The sequence below is a fragment of the Schistocerca cancellata genome, chromosome 6 (assembly GCF_023864275.1).
Source record: "Schistocerca cancellata isolate TAMUIC-IGC-003103 chromosome 6, iqSchCanc2.1, whole genome shotgun sequence".
Lineage (NCBI taxonomy): Eukaryota > Metazoa > Arthropoda > Insecta > Orthoptera > Acrididae > Schistocerca > Schistocerca cancellata.
Window position 1 is genome coordinate 47,752,324 of NC_064631.1, and position 18,665 is coordinate 47,770,988.

The 18,665-nt window shown below is 42.7% G+C and overlaps 1 protein-coding gene across 2 annotated transcripts in view; it reads right to left on the bottom strand.

The window, feature by feature from the left end:
- Window positions 1–5,392: 5,392 nt before the first annotated feature.
- LOC126191546 (uncharacterized) overlaps window positions 5,393–18,665 on the bottom strand; it is an 84,588-nt gene continuing 71,315 nt past the window's right edge. For both annotated transcript variants that reach the window (XM_049932456.1, XM_049932455.1), the window contains exons 5-6: window positions 16,776–16,890; window positions 5,393–6,877 (exon numbers count right to left, since the gene is read on the bottom strand). In XM_049932456.1, the coding sequence (XP_049788413.1) occupies window positions 5,499–6,877; window positions 16,776–16,890 (1,494 nt within the window). In that variant the 3' untranslated portion in view covers window positions 5,393–5,498. The remainder of the gene's footprint in view (window positions 6,878–16,775; window positions 16,891–18,665) is intronic.

Sequence of the window (18,665 nt, forward strand, 5' to 3'; positions counted from 1 at the left end):
GCGAAACCCTACATTTCAGCAGGATAATGCACGACCGCATGTTGCAGGTCCTGTACGGGCCTTTCTGGATACAGAAAGTATTCGACTGCTGCCCTGGGCAGCACATTCTTCAGATCTCTCACCAATTGAAAACGTCTCGTCAACGGTGGCCGAGCAACTGGCTCGTCACAATACGCCAGTCACTACTTTTGATGAACTGTGGTATCGTGTTGAAGCAGCATGGGCAGCTATACCTGTACACGCCATCCAAGCTCTGTTTGACTCAGTGCCCAGGCGTATCAAGGCTGTTATTACGGCCAGAGGTGGTTGTTCTGGGTACCGATTTCTCAGGATGTATGCACCCAAATTGCGTGAAAATGTAGTCACATGTCAGTTCTAGTGTAATATATTTGTCCAATGAATACCCGTTTATCATCTGCATTTCTTCTTGGTGTAGCAGTTTTAATGACCAGTAGTGTACTTTCATGTTTCATTTAAGAAATTGTGTATATTGTCATAATACGTGCAACCCCTGTATGTGACGAAGTTTATTGAATTTACGGTCACAAACCAACAGTCTTATACATTATAGAGATGCACGTTTTCCAGTGGGGCAGTACTCTCAAAAGGTAAAGCTTTCATCAATCCGAAGATTTGTCTGAGCGCGGGAGTGCTTTACTAGTCATGATCCAGTGGGAGGTGGTATGCCGTTGTCTTCCTCCGAACTTTGAACTGACTTACCCAGTCAGTTGTAGGGGAATCCTACAGTTTAATGTGGATTCAGAGCTACGGTGCAGATCGGCGTTTTTGCATTAATGAACATTTACAGATGAGACAGAAGCAATAAAAGACAAATGAAAGTCCTCGAAGGCACTGGGGATCGAAACCGAAACATTTGAATTCATGGTTGCCACTTTCCTACTTAGCTACCGATACCTCACTCGGTACTCTTATTGACCCAGAAAGAAATCAGAACAGAACAAATGACTGCGCCTCAGATTTTCAAATGTTTTCTCTTGCTTGTGTGGGAGTTATCTATACCGAAAATTGAGGGAAATTTAAAAGTGGGAAACACCATTCTTGGAGCGCTACAATATGGAGAGTGATTTTCGCCACACCTCCCTGACAAGTATTTAAAAAATAAAAAAATAAAAAAAAACTTCACGGAGGACTGTACTGGCAGAGGAATATGGTTTCTAAGAGAAGTGGAATCAAAATAATAGTGTAAGGATCTTGATTAAAACACGAAATTTGTTTTCTTTGTGACACAGATGCTAAAAGCTGTTGACCTAAAAATTATCGATTTTATTTCTGTTTTCGATACGTATGATGTTTCAACATGTAAAACATTTTTTGATGTAACGTGGTTGTTAATAAAAATTAAAAAATAAGAATTTTCTTTTTATAGTACAATTGTGGTTAATCGAAAATCTTTACCAACTACTGGATTTAATATCTGTACTTAATTTATAAAGATGGGCGATGGCATAACGAAACACGATTTTCGTGTGAGATTTAATGGACACAGTGGCAAAAAATTTCGCCTGTTGCTTGAAATGCACAGACCTGCTCGGATTTGAGCTACTACCGTGAAGGGAAATACGTAAAATACTCAGGATAGAAGAAACACGTTCTACGGAGTACCTAAAGGATTGATTGACACAACAATAAAAAAAGTTACCGCCGCAGATAAACGGAGCGGGGCGTAATTCTAGATTACCGGTTTGTGGTCTGTGAACACTCATTTTAATGTTTTCTGGCTCTCCTATTAGTACTGTCGCGTCTCACTATTTTGGTCTGAGTTGAATAGACAGTAGATGGCGAATCTTGGATACGAGTTTTATTAATAGCTTAGCTCTACTCAGGAGCGTCCTGCAGTCTGAACCGAGGCGGAAACAATAGCTCAAAGGTAGATGTGGCTCGTCACAAATGTATAACCTCTAAAATTAATACACATAGGTGGTGCAGGCTGCACCTACCTTGATATTTTCGTCTGGGCCTATCTCAGTAACAAACTAAACGGAAATTAACTCCATTCTTCGGGCTCCGAACAATAGTTTTGGAAGGTCTCCCCTCCTAAACGTTTCCATCCGGAAAGCCATGTGCCATTATTCCAGCATCCTGGGATAATCTTGAAAAGGTAAGACATCTGCAATGGGCTAAGATTTGAAATATTCCACCTTTGGATATTTAAACCTATATTATCGTAAACTACAAACAAAAATTAATGCTTCTGAAAGAAGGATCACATTCGCGATTTTAATTTTCCAGTACACTGCAAAAGGAACATAAATACAGTGCTATTACAAATGATTGAAGCGATTTCATAAATTCACTGTAGCTCCATTCATTGACATATGGTCACGACACACTACAGATACGTAGAAAAACTCATAAAGTTTTGTTCGGCTGAAGCCGCACTTCAGGTTTCTGCCGCCAGAGCGCTCGAGAGCGCAGTGAGACAAAATGGCGACAGGAGCCGAGAAAGCGTATGTCGTGCTTGAAATGCACTCACATAAGTCAGTCATAACAGTGCAACGACATTTCGGGACGAAGTTCAACAAAGATCCACAAACTGCTAACTCCATTCGGCGATGGTATGCGCAGTTTAAAGCTTCTGGATGCCTCTGTAAGGGGAAATCAACGGGTCGGCCTGCAGTGAGCGAAGAAACGGTTGAACGCGTGCGGGCAAGTTTCACGCGTAGCCCGCGGAAGTCGACGAATAAAGCAAGCAGGGAGCTAAACGTACCACAGCCGACGGTTTGGAAAATCTTACGGAAAAGGCTAAAGCAGTAGCCTTACCGTTTACAATTGCTACAAGCCCTGACACCCGATGACAAAGTCAAACGCTTTGAATTTTCGGCGCGGTTGCAACAGCTCATGGAAGAGGATGCGTTCAGTGCGGAACTTGTTTTCAGTGATGAAGCAACATTTTTTCTTAATGGTGAAGTGAACAGACACAATGTGCGAATCTGGGCGGTAGAGAATCCTCACGCATTCGTGCAGCAAATTCGCAATTCACCAAAAGTTAACGTGTTTTGTGCAATCTCACGGTTTAAAGTTTACGGCTCCTTTTTCTTCTGCGATGAAAATGTTACAGGACACGTGTATCTGGACATGCTGGAAAATTGGCTCATGCCACAACTGGAGACCGACAGCGCCGACTTCATCTTTCAACAGGATGGTGCTCCACCGCACTTCCATCATGATGTTCGGCATTTCTTAAACAGGAGATTGGAAAACCGATGGACCGGTCGTGGTGGAGATCATGATCAGCAATTCATGTCATGGCCTCCACGCTCTCCCGACTTAACCCCATGCGATTTCTTTCTGTGGGTTTATGTGAAAGATTCAGTGTTTAAACGTCCTCTACCAAGAAACGTGCCAGAACTGCGAGCTCGCATCAACGATGCTTTCGAACTCATTGATGGGGACATGCTACGCCGAGTGTGGGAGGAACTTGATTATCGGCTTGATGTCTGCCGAATCACTAAAGGGGCACGTATCGAACATTTGTGAATGCCAAAAAAAACTTTTTGAGTTTTTGTATGTGTGTGCAAAGCATTGTGAAAATATCTCAAATAATAAAGTTATTGTAGAGCTGTGAAATCGCTTCAATCATTTGTAATAACCCTGTACATCAAGGCGATATTTCTTCTTTGAATGATTCATTGTAAAATTTAATAGTTTTGGCACAACGTATGTAAATTAAGTGAAAAAGGAAATATAGCCGAAAATACCAGACTAGGTTGCTCCCACACAGATCGAACATAAACTGTTTTATTAGATACTCGGTAAGTCTACTTTAGTTTCTCGTTCTGTCTGTAGTTGCATTGGTTTGACGTTAATGCTCCTAACTGCGATGACAAAATGTCAGGGGTTTTCAAATCCGGATACTCAATTTGACGAATGATTTTCAGCTGGCTGTTGGAATGCAGTTAAGAACATTCAATTTCTTTTCGCTATTATAGGCTAATTATACTAACGATGTTGCTTTTTGATTTCTAGTCTTGGACTAGATTCCTATCGCAGTAACATCTTTTGTGCATCGCGTTTTGTCACAACTGTCTTGTTATTGGATCTCTTTAGTTATATCACTGTGCCTAGCTAGTTTTGACGTTATTATTGATTATAATTTAGAGGAAGTCACGGCGTCGATTGACAAGACGTTTGTGGTACCAACTGAAGCCTCAGATTCCCAGCTATCAAAAATCAAGGTGCTACTTCCAAACAATTCCAGTTCACTCTGTCACAACCAAACTGTTAATATTGTTACTGCAGCATTTCTGATTCTCCGCCCGTCGCTAGTGCTTCTTCTGACCACCCTTTTAGTAGACAGCTTCTACGAATACGCTTCATTCTACATAAATTTAAGCTGTCGATGAGTTTTTCACTTAATCCATCCTTACTATGAGGGACAACAGGACGATATATGGATATAACAATCAACAAATAAACCAACAGCCGAATTTTCATCTCTGATTTACTCCAGAGGCAACGTTTTTCAACGTTCCCTCATGCCTCATCAAGCCCTCTATGGTATCATGGTGGCTGAGCTTGTAATGTCAGACAAAATATGAGTATCACGTAAAAGCAAACCACTATCCGCACCAATGTCTATACCATGGCTGTACACTCGTAAACAATCTGTGCGTTCAGATCGTTTACGAGTGTACAGCTGTGATATATACGCTGGTGCGGATACTGGTTCGCTTTTGCTTTATATTTCATCTGACAGTACAGGTTTAGCCACTATGTTGCCATACAGGGCCTGATGTTGACTTAATGGAATGCCGAAACCGGTTGCCTCTGGAATGAATTAGAGATGAAAGTACAGCTGTTGGTTTATTTGTTGCGGGTTATATCGATGACTGTTGTGTCTGTGTTACAAGTATTACATATTCTAAATGCTTGGAATATTTCATCAGCCAGACGTTAGTTTAAGTTTTAGTCAGATTTACTCGGAAACGACCAAGGAATTTGTGAAACTGTAGGTAGCATGAGTCAGTAAGTAAGGGCGTTGATAAAATACAGACCATCTTTTTATCAGTGCTCTTGTGAAGCAGAAGAGAGTGTAATATATGGTATTTATCGCATATAATCGCATACTTACTGATACGGGTAATTTGGTGGTCTCCACAAATCAGATGGCATTTCGCTTTTGACTGAACAGTAACCTGGTAGACGATCTGTACTAATACAATCAGATTTACTGGATTGTTTGGAACCAAGCCCTTCTATTACGAAAAACCAACTCACCAGGTTGTTCATGCAGTTCATTGCGTAATACACGAAGGTAAAATATGGTACGGGTTTATGTTCAATCATAAGAATAACACTGTGGGATTTCGTGCATATAAAGTAAAAAAAGTTAAAAAAGTTTTCAATAATAGAATTGCTAATATAGCATTTATTCTATGTACAAACATGAAGCTTCAGAAGTAATCTGTAACAGCAACTTTGTAAAACAAAAGTGAGCCAGTCAATAGAACGCCACGTGCAAACGTTCGCTCTGGACATCAGTGGTTTGCTACGTGCTGGAAGTGAGGACTGCCGTGGAAGTGTGGGGGTGAGTGGAAGCCGTCACTGGGTAAGGAGCAGTTTATTCGGAACTCGTGCATGGGGTCATCAGAAGCGTTCACACACATCATTCTCAGGCTATCACCACTCGCAGTGTTTCTCCTGTCCTGCATTTCAATGTCACCGTCTGTGCAATACATCCCGACAACACTGTTGAGCGGGTAATCGACGATTGGGCAGTGGACGTTCTCGTCACCCATGGGTACACCAGAGGAACAGTTAGTGGCGAAACCTGGGGTAATCAGATCCCTGGTCTGCAGTCGTGGGTCGAACGTCGAGTCGCCAGTGGGATACCGGTAGTTCTTGAGGAGGTCATTACTCGCTTCACACGTGACTCGGTCAGACTGGTCTTGGGGGCGTCCTTTGTACAGGTGTTCGCTGCTCGAACTGTAGGAATGGAACTCGTGTAGCCCTTCACCGTGGTGCTGGAAAGCGTCCCTCGCGTCGTAGTAGACCATGCCCTGGACGTTGTGCACAGAACCGGACTGTCCGTTTGCCACCTGCATCTTATCCCTGCCGTCTTCGAGACCGTAGGGAAGCACTGGAACGCAGTCGACGTCGTTCTTGTTTGAGGCTGCCAAATCCGGTTGCAAGTCTGGCGTGGTGCAGGGGACACTCTGCAAACCCTCAGCACACTGCATCCGCAAGGAGGGGTCGCCGAAGCCGAGGCCGTCATTGCCCACCGAGTCGTCCACGCCGGTGGTGATGGGCGCACCGCTGTCTGGGGAGCAGGCGGCGAACCTGCTGGAGCAGCTGTCACTCTCATCGGCGGTGATGTGGTGCTGCGCCGGCTGCGGCTGCGTCACCAGCCAGTAGGGCTCTGAGGCCGGCTCAGACTTGACGACGCCACTTCCCAAGTCCAGCAGCATGGGGGGCGAGTGCGCTGCCTCGCTGCCACTCCGGCCCTGCTCCAGCAGGTCTTCGTGGCTGTGGTGCTGGTGGTGGGGGTGCGGCGGCTGCTGCTGCTGCTGGTGCAACAGGGCGCCGTAGTCTGGAGTCCGCAAGGGCTGGTCCAACTGGAAGATCTCGTCCGGCTGGAAGAGGTCCCCGGCGGCGGCAGTGAAGTCGTACTGAGGCTGGTGGTGGTGCGACTGGATTGCACCGCTGCTGTCCTCGGCCGGCAGGCCGAAGAAGGAGGCTGGCACCGGGGGTGGTTCTTCGTGCACTGGCAGAGCCCCCATCTGGTGCAGGTGCTCCTGCAGCCAGTCCGTGTGTGCCACAGTGCCTTGGTACTGGGAGCCAGTGTAGAAGTTGCCCTGCTGGCCCGCTGTCTGGCGTGTGCAGACGCACTCGAACGGAGGACAGGAACAGGAAAAACCTGCGAGCAATGAGACAGTGATAATGTATTGCTGTTTTGTCGACAATGGACATGACGAAAACATTGCTACGTAAAAATACCGCTTAATTCTTACAGTCCCAGGGATACACAGAAAGTTTTAATTACACTGCCCAACAATGAAAATCTTGTGGGCTCAAACACTGCTTATTATTACATGTTTTCACCAGCTTAATGACAAAATCATGATAAAATGACCGATTAGCTCTTGTTTTGGAGAAACAGCGACAGGTCATTGGTCTGCATTGTCAGTGTGGGGTAACTTTGTTTTGGAGTTATCACACCACGTTCACGAGCTGTACATAGGTTAAGAACATTTTTACTGTTACTGTGACTGTGAGTTTTATATTACTAAGTTGCACTTAGTGCAGAATTTCTGGTTTATTTGCGCTTTTGAACTGTAGCATTTGTTAAACTAAAATTCCACGAAAATGTTTAAATTCAGTGGATAATTTTATTGTATTAGTGGTGAAATGACATTTTGACCAGAGAAACACAATCTGATACCTGTTGTGAAGACTGCCTATCAGCACTATAATGGGATGAACCTAGGGAACCAGGATTTAGTCATGGGCCCCGCATAAGTTGTGCAGCCGTTGTTAACTTATTACGGGAATGAGTGAAAAATGAAGAGATCTATGGCTTTTTTGTACCTGTGGTTTGGTGGGAGTCTACAGATCATACAGATGACTGCTATTTCTGCTTAACTCCACCTATAAAGGCACGATTGTCAATAAAGAAAAGAGGAACAGTTCAATACCCTAATATTCCATCTGTTATTCGCCATATTCCACAGTCTGATAATCGACCAGCTCCTACATCACCCTAAAATTATGAGCTTCAAGTACAAAATGAAAACAGTGTGGAAGTAGAAGAACTCGACAAGCTTCCACAAGCCGTGAGTCTGATTTTGGAGAAAAAGATGATAAAACACTCGGACCAAGGCAAACCAAAAGGCAACAATCTCATAACCCTACTGTCACTTCAGACCCAACCCACTGCCAGGAATTCTTGCATCAGTTTAGAACTCTTAAAATGTAACTGTGCAGTCCTCAAGCATCGACTGCACACTGACCAGCACAGCACCGAGAAATCAGCAAGGCGCTGACCAGCGGGCCAGTGGAAAGAGCAGGCAGCGCCACACCTCCAGGAAAACAGAATTCAGCGCCCCCTGTCAACGTTGACTTAACCAGCCGCCGATCGCTGGTCGGGCCCAATTCGGTCGCAGACTTCGAGATGTTCAGTACTGATAATAGGAAGATGATACTTAGCCTGTGTTCTGCGAGTAGTAATAGAATGTAAACGTAATTGCATGTAAGAGACACAGGGAGATCATCACGCCAATCATAACGTGAAGTTATGGTTCTTCCCCCCCCCCCTCCCCCCATGAACCACGGACCTTGGCGATGGTGGGGAGGCTTGCGTGCCTCAATGATACAGATAGCCGTACCGTAGGTGCAACCACAACGGAGGGGTATCTGTTGAGAGGCCAGACAAACGTGTGGTTCCAAAAGAGGGGCAGCATCCTTTTCAGTAGTTGCAGGGGCAACAATCTGGATGATTGACTGATCTGGCCTTGTAACACTAACCAAAATAGCCTTGCTGTTCTGGTACTGCGAACGGCTGAAAGCAAGGGGAAACTACAGCCGTAATTTTTCCCGAGGACATGCAGCTCTACTGTATGATTAAATGATGATGGCGTCCTCTTGGGTAAAATATTCCGGAGGTAAAACAGTCCCCAATTCGGATCTCCGGGCGGGGACTACTCAAGAGGATGTCGTTATCAGGAGAAAGAAAACTGGCGTTCTACGGATCGGAGCGTGGAATGTCAGATCCTTTAATCGGGCAGGTAGGTTAGAAAATTTAAAAAGGGAAATTGATAGGTTAAAGTTAGATATAGTGGGAATTAGTGAAGTTCGGTGGCAGGAGGAACAAGACTTTTGGTCAGGTGAATACAGGGTTTTAAATACAAAATCAGATAGGGGTAATGCAGGAGTAGGTTTAATAATGAATAAAAAAATAGGAGTACGGGTAAGCTACTACAAACAGCATAGCGAACGCATTATTGTGGCCAAGATAGACACGAAGCCCACGCCTACTACAGTAGTACAAGTTTATATGCCGACTAGCTCTGCAGATGATGAAGAAATTGATGAGATGTATAAGGAGATAAAAAGAAATTATTCAAATCGTGAAGGGAGACGAACATTTAATAGTCATGGGTGACTGGAATTCAAGCGTAGGAAAAGGGAGAGAAGGAAACATAGTAGGTGAATATGAATTGGGGCTAAGAAATGAAAGAGGACGCCGTCTGGTAGAATTTTGCACAGAGCATAACTTAATCGTAGCTAACACTTGGTTTAAGAATCATGAAGGAAGGTTGTATACATGGAAGAACCCTGGAGATACTAAAAGGTATCAGATAGATTATATAATGGTAAGACAGAGATTTACGAACCAGGTTTTAAATTGTAAGACATTTACAGGGGCAGATGTGGACTCTGACCACAATCTATTGGTTATGAACTGTAGATTAAAACTGAAGAAACTGCAAAAAGGTGGGAATTTAAGGAGATGGGACCTGGATAAACTGAAAGAACCAGAGGTTGTACAGAGTTTCAGGGAGAGCATAAGGGAACAACTGACAGGAATGGGGGAAAGAAATACGGTAGAAGAAGAATGTGTAACTTTGAGGGATGAAATAGTGAAGGCAGCAGAGGACCAAATAGGTAAAAAGACGAGGGCTAGTAGAAACCCTTGGGTAACAGAAGAAATATTGAATTTAATTGATGAAAGGAGAAAATATAAAAATGCAGTAAATGAAGCAGGCAAAAAGGAATACAAACGTCTCAAAAATGAGATCAATAGGAAGTGCAAAATGGCGAAGCAGGCATGGCTAGAGGACAAATGTAAGGATGTAGAGGCTTATCTCACTAGAGGTAAGATAGATACTGCGTATAGGAAAATTAAAGAGACGTTTGGAGAAAGGAGAACCACTTGCATGAATATCAAGAGCTTTGATGGAAACCCAGTTCTAAGCAAAGAAGGGAAAGCAGAAAGGTGGAAGGAATATATAGAGGGTCTATACAAGGGCGATGTACTTGACGACAATATTATGGAAATGGAAGAGGAGGTAGATGAAGATGAAATGGGAGATATGATACTGCGTGAAGAGTTTGACAGAGCACTGAAAGACCTGAGTCGAAACAAGGCCTCCGGAGTGGACAACATTCCATTAGAACTATTGACAGCCTTGGGAGAGCCAGTCCCGACAAAATTCTACCATCTGGTGAGCAAGATGTATGAGACAGGCGAAATACCCCCAGACTTCAAGAAGAATATAATTATTCCAATCCCAAAGAAAGCAGGTGTTGACAGATGTGAAAATTACCGAACTATCAGTTTAATAAGTCACAGCTGCAACATACTAACGCGAATTCTTTACAGACGAATGGAAAAACTGATAGAAGCCGACACTGGGGAAGATCAGTTTGGATTCCGTAGAAATGTTGGAACACGTGAGGCAATACTGACCCTACGACTTATCTTAGAAGAAAGATTAAGGAAAGGCAAACCTACGTATCTAGCATTTGTAGAATTAGAGAAAGCTTTTGACAATGTTGATTGGAATACTCTCTTTCAAATTCTGAAGGTGGCAGGGGTAACAGGGAGCGAAAGGCTATTTACAATTTGTACAGAAAGCAGATGGCAGTTATAAGAGTCGAGGGGTATGAAAGGGAAGCAGTGGTTGGAAAGGAAGTGAGACAGGGTTGTTGCCTATCCCCGATGTTATTCAATCTGTATATTGAGCAAGCAATAAAGGAAACAAAAGAAAAGTTCGGAGTAGGAATTAAAATCCATAGAGAAGAAATAAAAACTTTGAGGTTCGCCGATGACATTGTAATTCTGTCAGAGACAGCAAAGGACTTGGAAGAGCAGTTGAACGGAATGGACAGTATCTTGAAAGGAGGATATAAGATGAAGATCAACAAAAGAAAAACTAGGATAATGGAATGTAGTCGAATTAAGTCGGTTGATACTGAGGGAATTGGATTAGGAAATGAGACACTTAAAGTAGTAAAGGAGTTTTGCTATTTGGGGAGCAAAATAACTGACGATGGTCGAAGTAGAGAGGACATAAAAAGTCGACTGGCAATGGCAAGGAAAGCGTTTCTGTCGAAGAAATATTTGTTAACATCGAGTGTAGATTTAAGTGTCAGGAAGTCGTTTCTGAAAGTATTTGTATGGAGTGTAGCCATGTATGGAAGTGAAACATGGATGATAAATAGTTTAGACAAGAAGAGAATAGAAGCTTTCGAAATGTGGTGCTAGAGAAGAATGCTGAAGATTGGATGGGTAAACCACATAACTAATGAGGAGGTATTGAATAGAATTGGGGAGAGGAGGAGCTTGTGGCACAACTTGACTAGAAGAAGGGATCGGTTGGTAGGACATATTCTGAGACATCGAGGGATGACCAATTTAGTATTGGAGGGCGGCGTGGAGGGTAAAAATCGTAGAGGGAGATCAAGAGATGAATACGCTAAGCAGATTCAGAAGGATGTAGGCTGCAGTAGGTACTGGGAGATGAAGAAGCTTGCACAGGATAGAGTAGCATGGAGAGCTGCATCAAACCAGTCTCTGGACTGAAGACCACAACAACAACATGGTTCCTTCCTTTTAGAAATAAAATGGTCTACTTTTTTAAAGTATCATATACAGATCACTTTGGATTCCTGCCAGCTGCCATCGCAACTTCTCTACTTCCTTGTTTGTGTCGGCGATGTCTCCCATGGTAGCCGACACAACAGAAATCGTCATTAAGAAACTGTAAAATGTACTTTCATTGTTGTTGGCATTCCTAATTAAAAAGTATCGTTTTCTCTTAATCCATTGATATAAAGTACTTAGACCTATTGTATATCACAGAAACTGCAGGTAATTAACATTCTTCTTTGTCATAGCCGCTTTATCAGTCCAAAACGACTAAACTTTGAGTTGCAAAGTGAAAAAAATAGTTGTTGGGCAGTATTCTCACCTCGAAAAACGAAGTTACGTAACGAATGTCCTGTTTATTTTCAGGTTATAAATGGTTCAATTGGCTCTGAACACTATGGGACTCAACATCTGAGGTCATCAGTCCCCTAGAACTTAGAACTATTTAAACCTAACTAACCTAAGGACATCGCACACATCTATGCCTGACGTAGCATTCGAACCTGCGACCGTAGCAGCAGTGCGGTTCCGGACTGAAGCGGTTAGAACCGCTCGGCCACAACGGCCGGCAGTCCTGGCATACAGGGTGTGATGTGCATAATTGCAGATATTTTTATTGGTGACTGAGAATAGTGTACTGTACTACATTACATCAGTATTTACTCCTTTGCAGACTAATGATCATAGCTATTAGGAGTAGTACATTTTTAGGCCACAAAAAGGTGGCGCATTTCATTGATAAAGGAGGATCGGCCGCGCCATTTTGTTTTGTGTGATCTAGCTATGTGCTCCGCTGAATTGCAAAAAAATGGTTCAAATGGCTCTGAGCACTATGGGACTCAACATCTTAGGTCATAAGTCCCCAAGAACTTAGAACTACTTAAACCTACCTAACCTAAGGACATCACACACACCCATGCCCGAGGCAGGATTCGAACCTGCGACCGTAGCAGTCCCGCGGTTCCGGACTACAGCGCCAGAACCGCTAGACCACGGCGGCCGGCGCTGAATTGCAGACCCATACCACTAACATCTATATACAGTAGGATGGTTGACACAAAGTCAGCATGAATTCAGAAAACATCGTTCTTGTGAAACACAACTAGGTCGTTATTCGCACGAAATAATAACTACCGACAGGCGATGTCAAACTGATTCCACATTTTTAGATTTCCAAAAGGCTTTTCAAAAAGGCCTACGATAGCATACGCCGACATACACTACTAAATATATTGAGGGCATTTGAAATACCATCAAAGCTTATCAGATTAATTAAAATATTTCCAGATGCAACTTTATGTCGTATCAAGACAACTGTAGGAGAAACAGAAAATGTTAAGGTGTTGACTGGACTGAGAGAAAGAGACGCCATTTCATCTATCTTATTTAACCTCGTCTTAGAGAAGATCGATAGAGAATTTAGTAAAACTAAAGGGATCCAAATGCAGGGGATGAAAATTACTAGACTTGCCTACGCAGATGATGTAACATTAATAAGTAGTTCCCAAACAGAATTAACCAAAATGATGCAAAATTATTACGAAATTGCTGAGAAAGCGGGATTATATGTTAATGAAGAAAATACAGAATATCTGGTCATAAGTAAGAAAAACCAAAATGATGCACCTTTGTCTGCAGATGGATTCACTTTCAAAACAGTTGATCGCTTCAAGTCCTTAGGGAGTCTATTTAGTAACAACAATGGAATGGAGATAGAAGTAGATGCCCGTCTAGCAACAGCGAACAAAACACTCCTTAATTTTATCAAACTCTTACAGGAAATATCACTGAGCACTAACTTCAAATTAGGTTTGTATCAGTCGACCATTATACCAGTAACATTATTCGGATGTGAAGTATTGATATTTAGAAAGAAAGATGAATAAAAACTGTTAATATTTGAAAAAAAAAATACTGAGAAAAATTTATGGTCCAGTATATGATGAAGATAACATCGAATGGAGAATAATGAAAAATGAAGAATTAAGAGAGCTGTACATCGTAGTTGTGGTAAAGAAGAGAAGGTTGAACTGGGAAGACCACTTAGGAAGAATGACAGAAAACAGACTACCTGAAATAGTAGGGGGAACGAGAGGAGGAGGGAGACCAATAAGTAGGTGGAGAGATAACAACCGGGAGAACACAACCAGGATGAACACGAACACTGAATGGATAAAGAGCGCACTCAACAGAACAAAGTGGAAGACGCTTTTAGAGCAGGCGTACGGTCGATAAGGCCCTTGCCACTTGTAAATGAATAATAAAAAGGCTTTTGACACCGTTCCTCACAAGCGAACTTTTAATCAAATTGCAAGCCTGTCTAGTGACGTTTCAGTTGTGTGACCGGATTCGTGTTTTCCTTCCATCAAGCTCATAGTACGTGAGTAATCTAGCGTTTATCAACGAGTAAAAGAGAAGTGATATCTGGTGTTCCCCAAGTAACTGTTATAGGCCCTCTGCTGTTCCTAATCTGTATAAACGATTTAGGAGACCATCTGAGCAGTCCTCAAAGACTGTTTTCAGATGGCGCTGCCATCTGCCGTGTAGTAAAGTGATCAGGAGATCAAAACGAACTGCAAAACTACGTAGACACGATATCTGCATGGTGTGAAAATTGTCAATTGTTTCTGTATAAGGAAAGGTGTGAGTTCATCCGCATGAGTACTAAAAGAAGGCCGTTAAATTTCGGTTACACGATAAATCACATAAATCTAAAGGCAGTCAGTTAAATCAGTTCAACTAAATAAGTTCAAATGTGTGTGAAATCTTATGGGACTTAACTGGTAAGGTCATCAGTCCCTAAGTTTAAACATTACTTAACCTAAATTATCCTAAGGACAAAAACACACACCCATGCCCGAGGGAGGCCTCGAACCTCCGCCAGAACCAGCCGCACGGTCCATGACTACTAAATAAGTAGTGACTACAATTACGAACAACTTAAATTGTAACGACGACGAGATAATGTTGTGGGTGAGGCGAACAGAAGACCGTTTTTTTTTAATTTTTTTTTTTTTTTGCGAACACTTGGAAGAGATGCAACCCACCAAACTGACCGCCTACACCACGCTTCACGCTTCTCGGTGCTCTGTTAGAGTATTCCTGTGCGCTGTGGGGCCCTTGCCAGACAGGATGGACGGCATACATCAAAAGTGTTCAAAGAACGACAGCTCATTTTGTTCCATCGTGCGATAGGGGAAGGAGTGTGACGGATATGATAAGCGAGTTGAGGTGGCAATTCATTCGTTGTGGCCGGATCTCTTCACCAAACTCCAGTCACCATCTTCCTCCTCCGACTGTGAAGATATTTTATTGTCGCCAACCTACATAATGAGAAAAGATCGTCGTAATAGAATAACAGAAATCAGAGCTAGTAAAGAGAGATTTAAGTGTTCATTTTTCACACGCGCTGTTGGTGGATCGATAGAGAAATAGTCTGAAGAACCCTTCGACAGTTACTTAAGAGTGAACTGCAGAACAGTCATGTAGATGTAGACGTACTGTGGCGCGGGGATTTCAGTGCGTACTTATGCTAGAGAAATATGCGTGAAAACAAACAAAAATTAATTAAAGAAGAATTATACCATTCCATTTTAAGAATTATTCCATTCCATTTTAGCTTGGTAGTACAGAAAACTTCAATTGTTACTATGTAAAAAACAGTCGAACGTTGCAGAATATTCTTTATTAACTTAAGGGGCTCCGGAAAGGCTCAAAATCATGAAAAGTTCAATTTTTACTTTTTTGCGTTTTCTGAATCTGCAGACTATTACCTTTTAATAGATATATAATTTATTCAATCCCGAAGACTACAACCATTTTTAAATTTTTTTTAAAATGTGTTCTACATGGGCGTGACCCACTGTGGCGCTGTTAAACTGCTGTCAAATGGTGTTATTATCAACGTCCGTGTTCATCAGGTACGTTTCAGTGATGTGAGATGCAATAATGGAGGTGATAAAACCTATTTTCAGAGACTTAGCAGCATCTGAACTGTTGAAAAAGTGTATTCACGGAAAAACTCAAAACCCCAATGAAAGTGTAAATAGTGTTATATGGTCGAGAATCCCCAAGACTGTATTTGTTGGAATAGAAACACTTCACTTTGGTGTGTATGATGCTGTTGCGATTTTCAATGATGGCAACATTGTAAGGTGCAAGGTATTTAGAAATATGGGAATGAAGATAGGTTCTAACATGGTACGAGCGATGCTTGCTTTACACAAGGAACGCCTTCGGGCTGCAGACAGGGCTGTAAAGAGTCTAGAAATACAAGCAAGAGTAAACAGGAGGAGGAACAAGAGGAAGCTGCAGGAGGAGTTTGCAGAGGATGAAGATAATCCATCCTATGGACCTGGAATGCACTAAAAAGTTAATCCAATCTTCTTCGCTCGATTCCCAAAACTTTTATTTTCTCATACTAATTACATGTTTTCTAAGGATCTTGCAAACATATTTGTTTCAAACTTTCAGTAAATGTTAGACAGTACCTTCTGCATAATTTAACACAGCCTTTTTCCACAAAACTGTATATTTTTGAATATATAAATAAAAAATTGCAAAAAAATGTTGTGAATTTTCATTACAATTGAAAAAAAAAAATCATCTTTAATAACTGAACTAAAATTTTGTAAAATCCCTGTGTTAAGTTGTAGCCCATATTCCAATAAATAATCTGTAAAAAGTTCAACTTTCTACCTCAAATACTTTGTGAGGAAAGATGTAATTTATAAGCGTTATTTTAACATCGCAAGTATAGGGCGTTCCGGAGCCCCTTAAGAGGAACACGTTTCGCCCGTATAGGGCATCATCAGGTTATTTCATGGAGGCGACGACAGGCATAGCAGGGCACAACAGGACCTCGCCCGCGCGAGCTGGCCTCTGGGGTTGAAGTAGCGTACGGCTGTTTACGATTTGTGCACGACGTCACGCTCTGCGCTGCTACGCCTGTCCTCGTCTGCATGAGATAACCTGATAATGCCCTATCCGGGCGAAACGTGTCGTTCTTAACTTAAGAAAGAACGTTCAGAAACTCACGATTGTTTTTGAATGGTAATTAAAGGAACTTTATTTTTTCAGGGTGTTAAAAGATTACCCTCGTACAGATAAGAATATGAGCTGAAACTGGAAAGAAGTGGCGAGCTGTTGCAGTGGCCGGACGTACCTTTCTCGGTGTCCGAGATGAGCGGCGGGGGCGGCTCCAGCGCGCACAGGCTGTTCCGGGGGCTGCTGTCGCAGCTACCGTCTGCCGGCCTCTTGTTCTCACGCAGGGACAGCAGCTGCGGAAGGAAAGCCACGGTCACCACTCTGCCGAAACGGGCCACTAATGTTTAGTCTCTCTCTTTCTGTGTGTCATTTATACAAGATAATTATGCCACATTGTGACAAACTGCAGGAAACGATACCTGAGACACGACAGCATAAGGAGGAAATAAGGTCATATGGACATATGACCGGAAGTGCCTTCTAAGGGAGGTACGTCAAGATCTTTGACAGTGTTGGTTTCAATGACTCAAAGCACACTTGAGATCAATCCCAAGCAAGTGCGAGTCATCTCTCTGAACTAGTGTTTCAGCTACACACTCAAGAGATCAGAACCGTCACGCAGTAGCCACGTCACCTTTCATACCACTGAAGGCACGTCTTCCAGCAGGGCAGGCAGTCTCATCGGCAGTAAGTGCAGACAGAGTTGTAAATCTACCGTAGGATACCGTAAACTACTCTAAATAAATACGTTAGTTTTTAATAAATGGTTCAAATGGCTCTGAGCACTATGGGACTTAACATCTGTGGTCATCAGTCCCCTAGAACTTAGAACTACTTAAACCTAACTAACCTAAGGACATCACACACATCCATGCCCGAGGCAGGATTCGAACCTGCGACCGTAGCAGTCGCGCGGTTCCGGACTGAGCGCCTAGAACCGCTAGACCACCGCGGCCGGCAGTTTTTAATAGCTTTGGTTAGTTAAGGTCGTACCCGTACATGTTTAGTCTCCTGTGTATCTAGCTGTATGTTCATTTATATTTCATTGTTATCTGATCAACATAAGCTGGAAGAGGTGCGAGATCTGCAACTCGTGGAACACATCGGAAGTTATCTCTCTGTTCAAAAGAAAGGAATAGGTACGAATGCGGAAACTGCGGAGGCAACAGCTTGCTGAATGCTGCATACAAATTTTACTACGACATCTCAAATAACAGTTCGAGCTGACAGTCTTCCGAGAAGATGAAAGCGGATTTAGAAAACGACGTTCCTACAGTGATATTATTTTTTACAATGAAACGAGTCAAGCTCATTTATACAAGGCGTTTCGGTAAAAGCGCGTAAAAATTTAACAGGACATAGAGGATGCTCCATTGAACAATTTGATGTAGGGAACCTGGAATCGGAGCAGCCAGCTTGAGGAGATAACAGGAATAAAACCACATCCCTGTGTATTTTTTATTTCCATTACTTACAATTAAGTGGAAATACCATCATTGGCACAATTATCGTACTATTAGTACTGCATCTTACGAAACGTGCTGAGACTGACAGCCATCAACCTCAATGCAAGCATGAATCCGCGAACAAGATCCCGACGCACCATGACAAATATCCCAAGTTTGATCCTCGTGTTGCCAGGTTCCTCGCTTCTTCTTTCCAATGAACCAGTCCCCCGCATTCGTCATTCATCGTGACGGATGAAGCCTGTTAGGAAATCGTTCCCTGTACAGCCTTTCAGCAGCGAGAGCATTGCAACGTACTTCCCCATATACAAGGTGTACTTCAGTGAGTTTTGCGAAACTGTACCGGTACTGATCCATCGTACTGCACTGTACGTCCCTGAATAGCACTGAGTAATGAAAGGGTCTGCCGTTGATTCATAGTACGTTCTGTCATGGGGCAATGTAAATACAATAAAACAGAGCCATCTTATGGACAAGTAAAGTAAACAAAACCTGCATCATGGCTTCCTAGTAATCAGGCTCGTCCTCCTTGTTTCCTTGCAGGAAATAAAGTATGTACACGTAAATAAACCTCACAGTACGTGTAAACTTTTACGCATGTT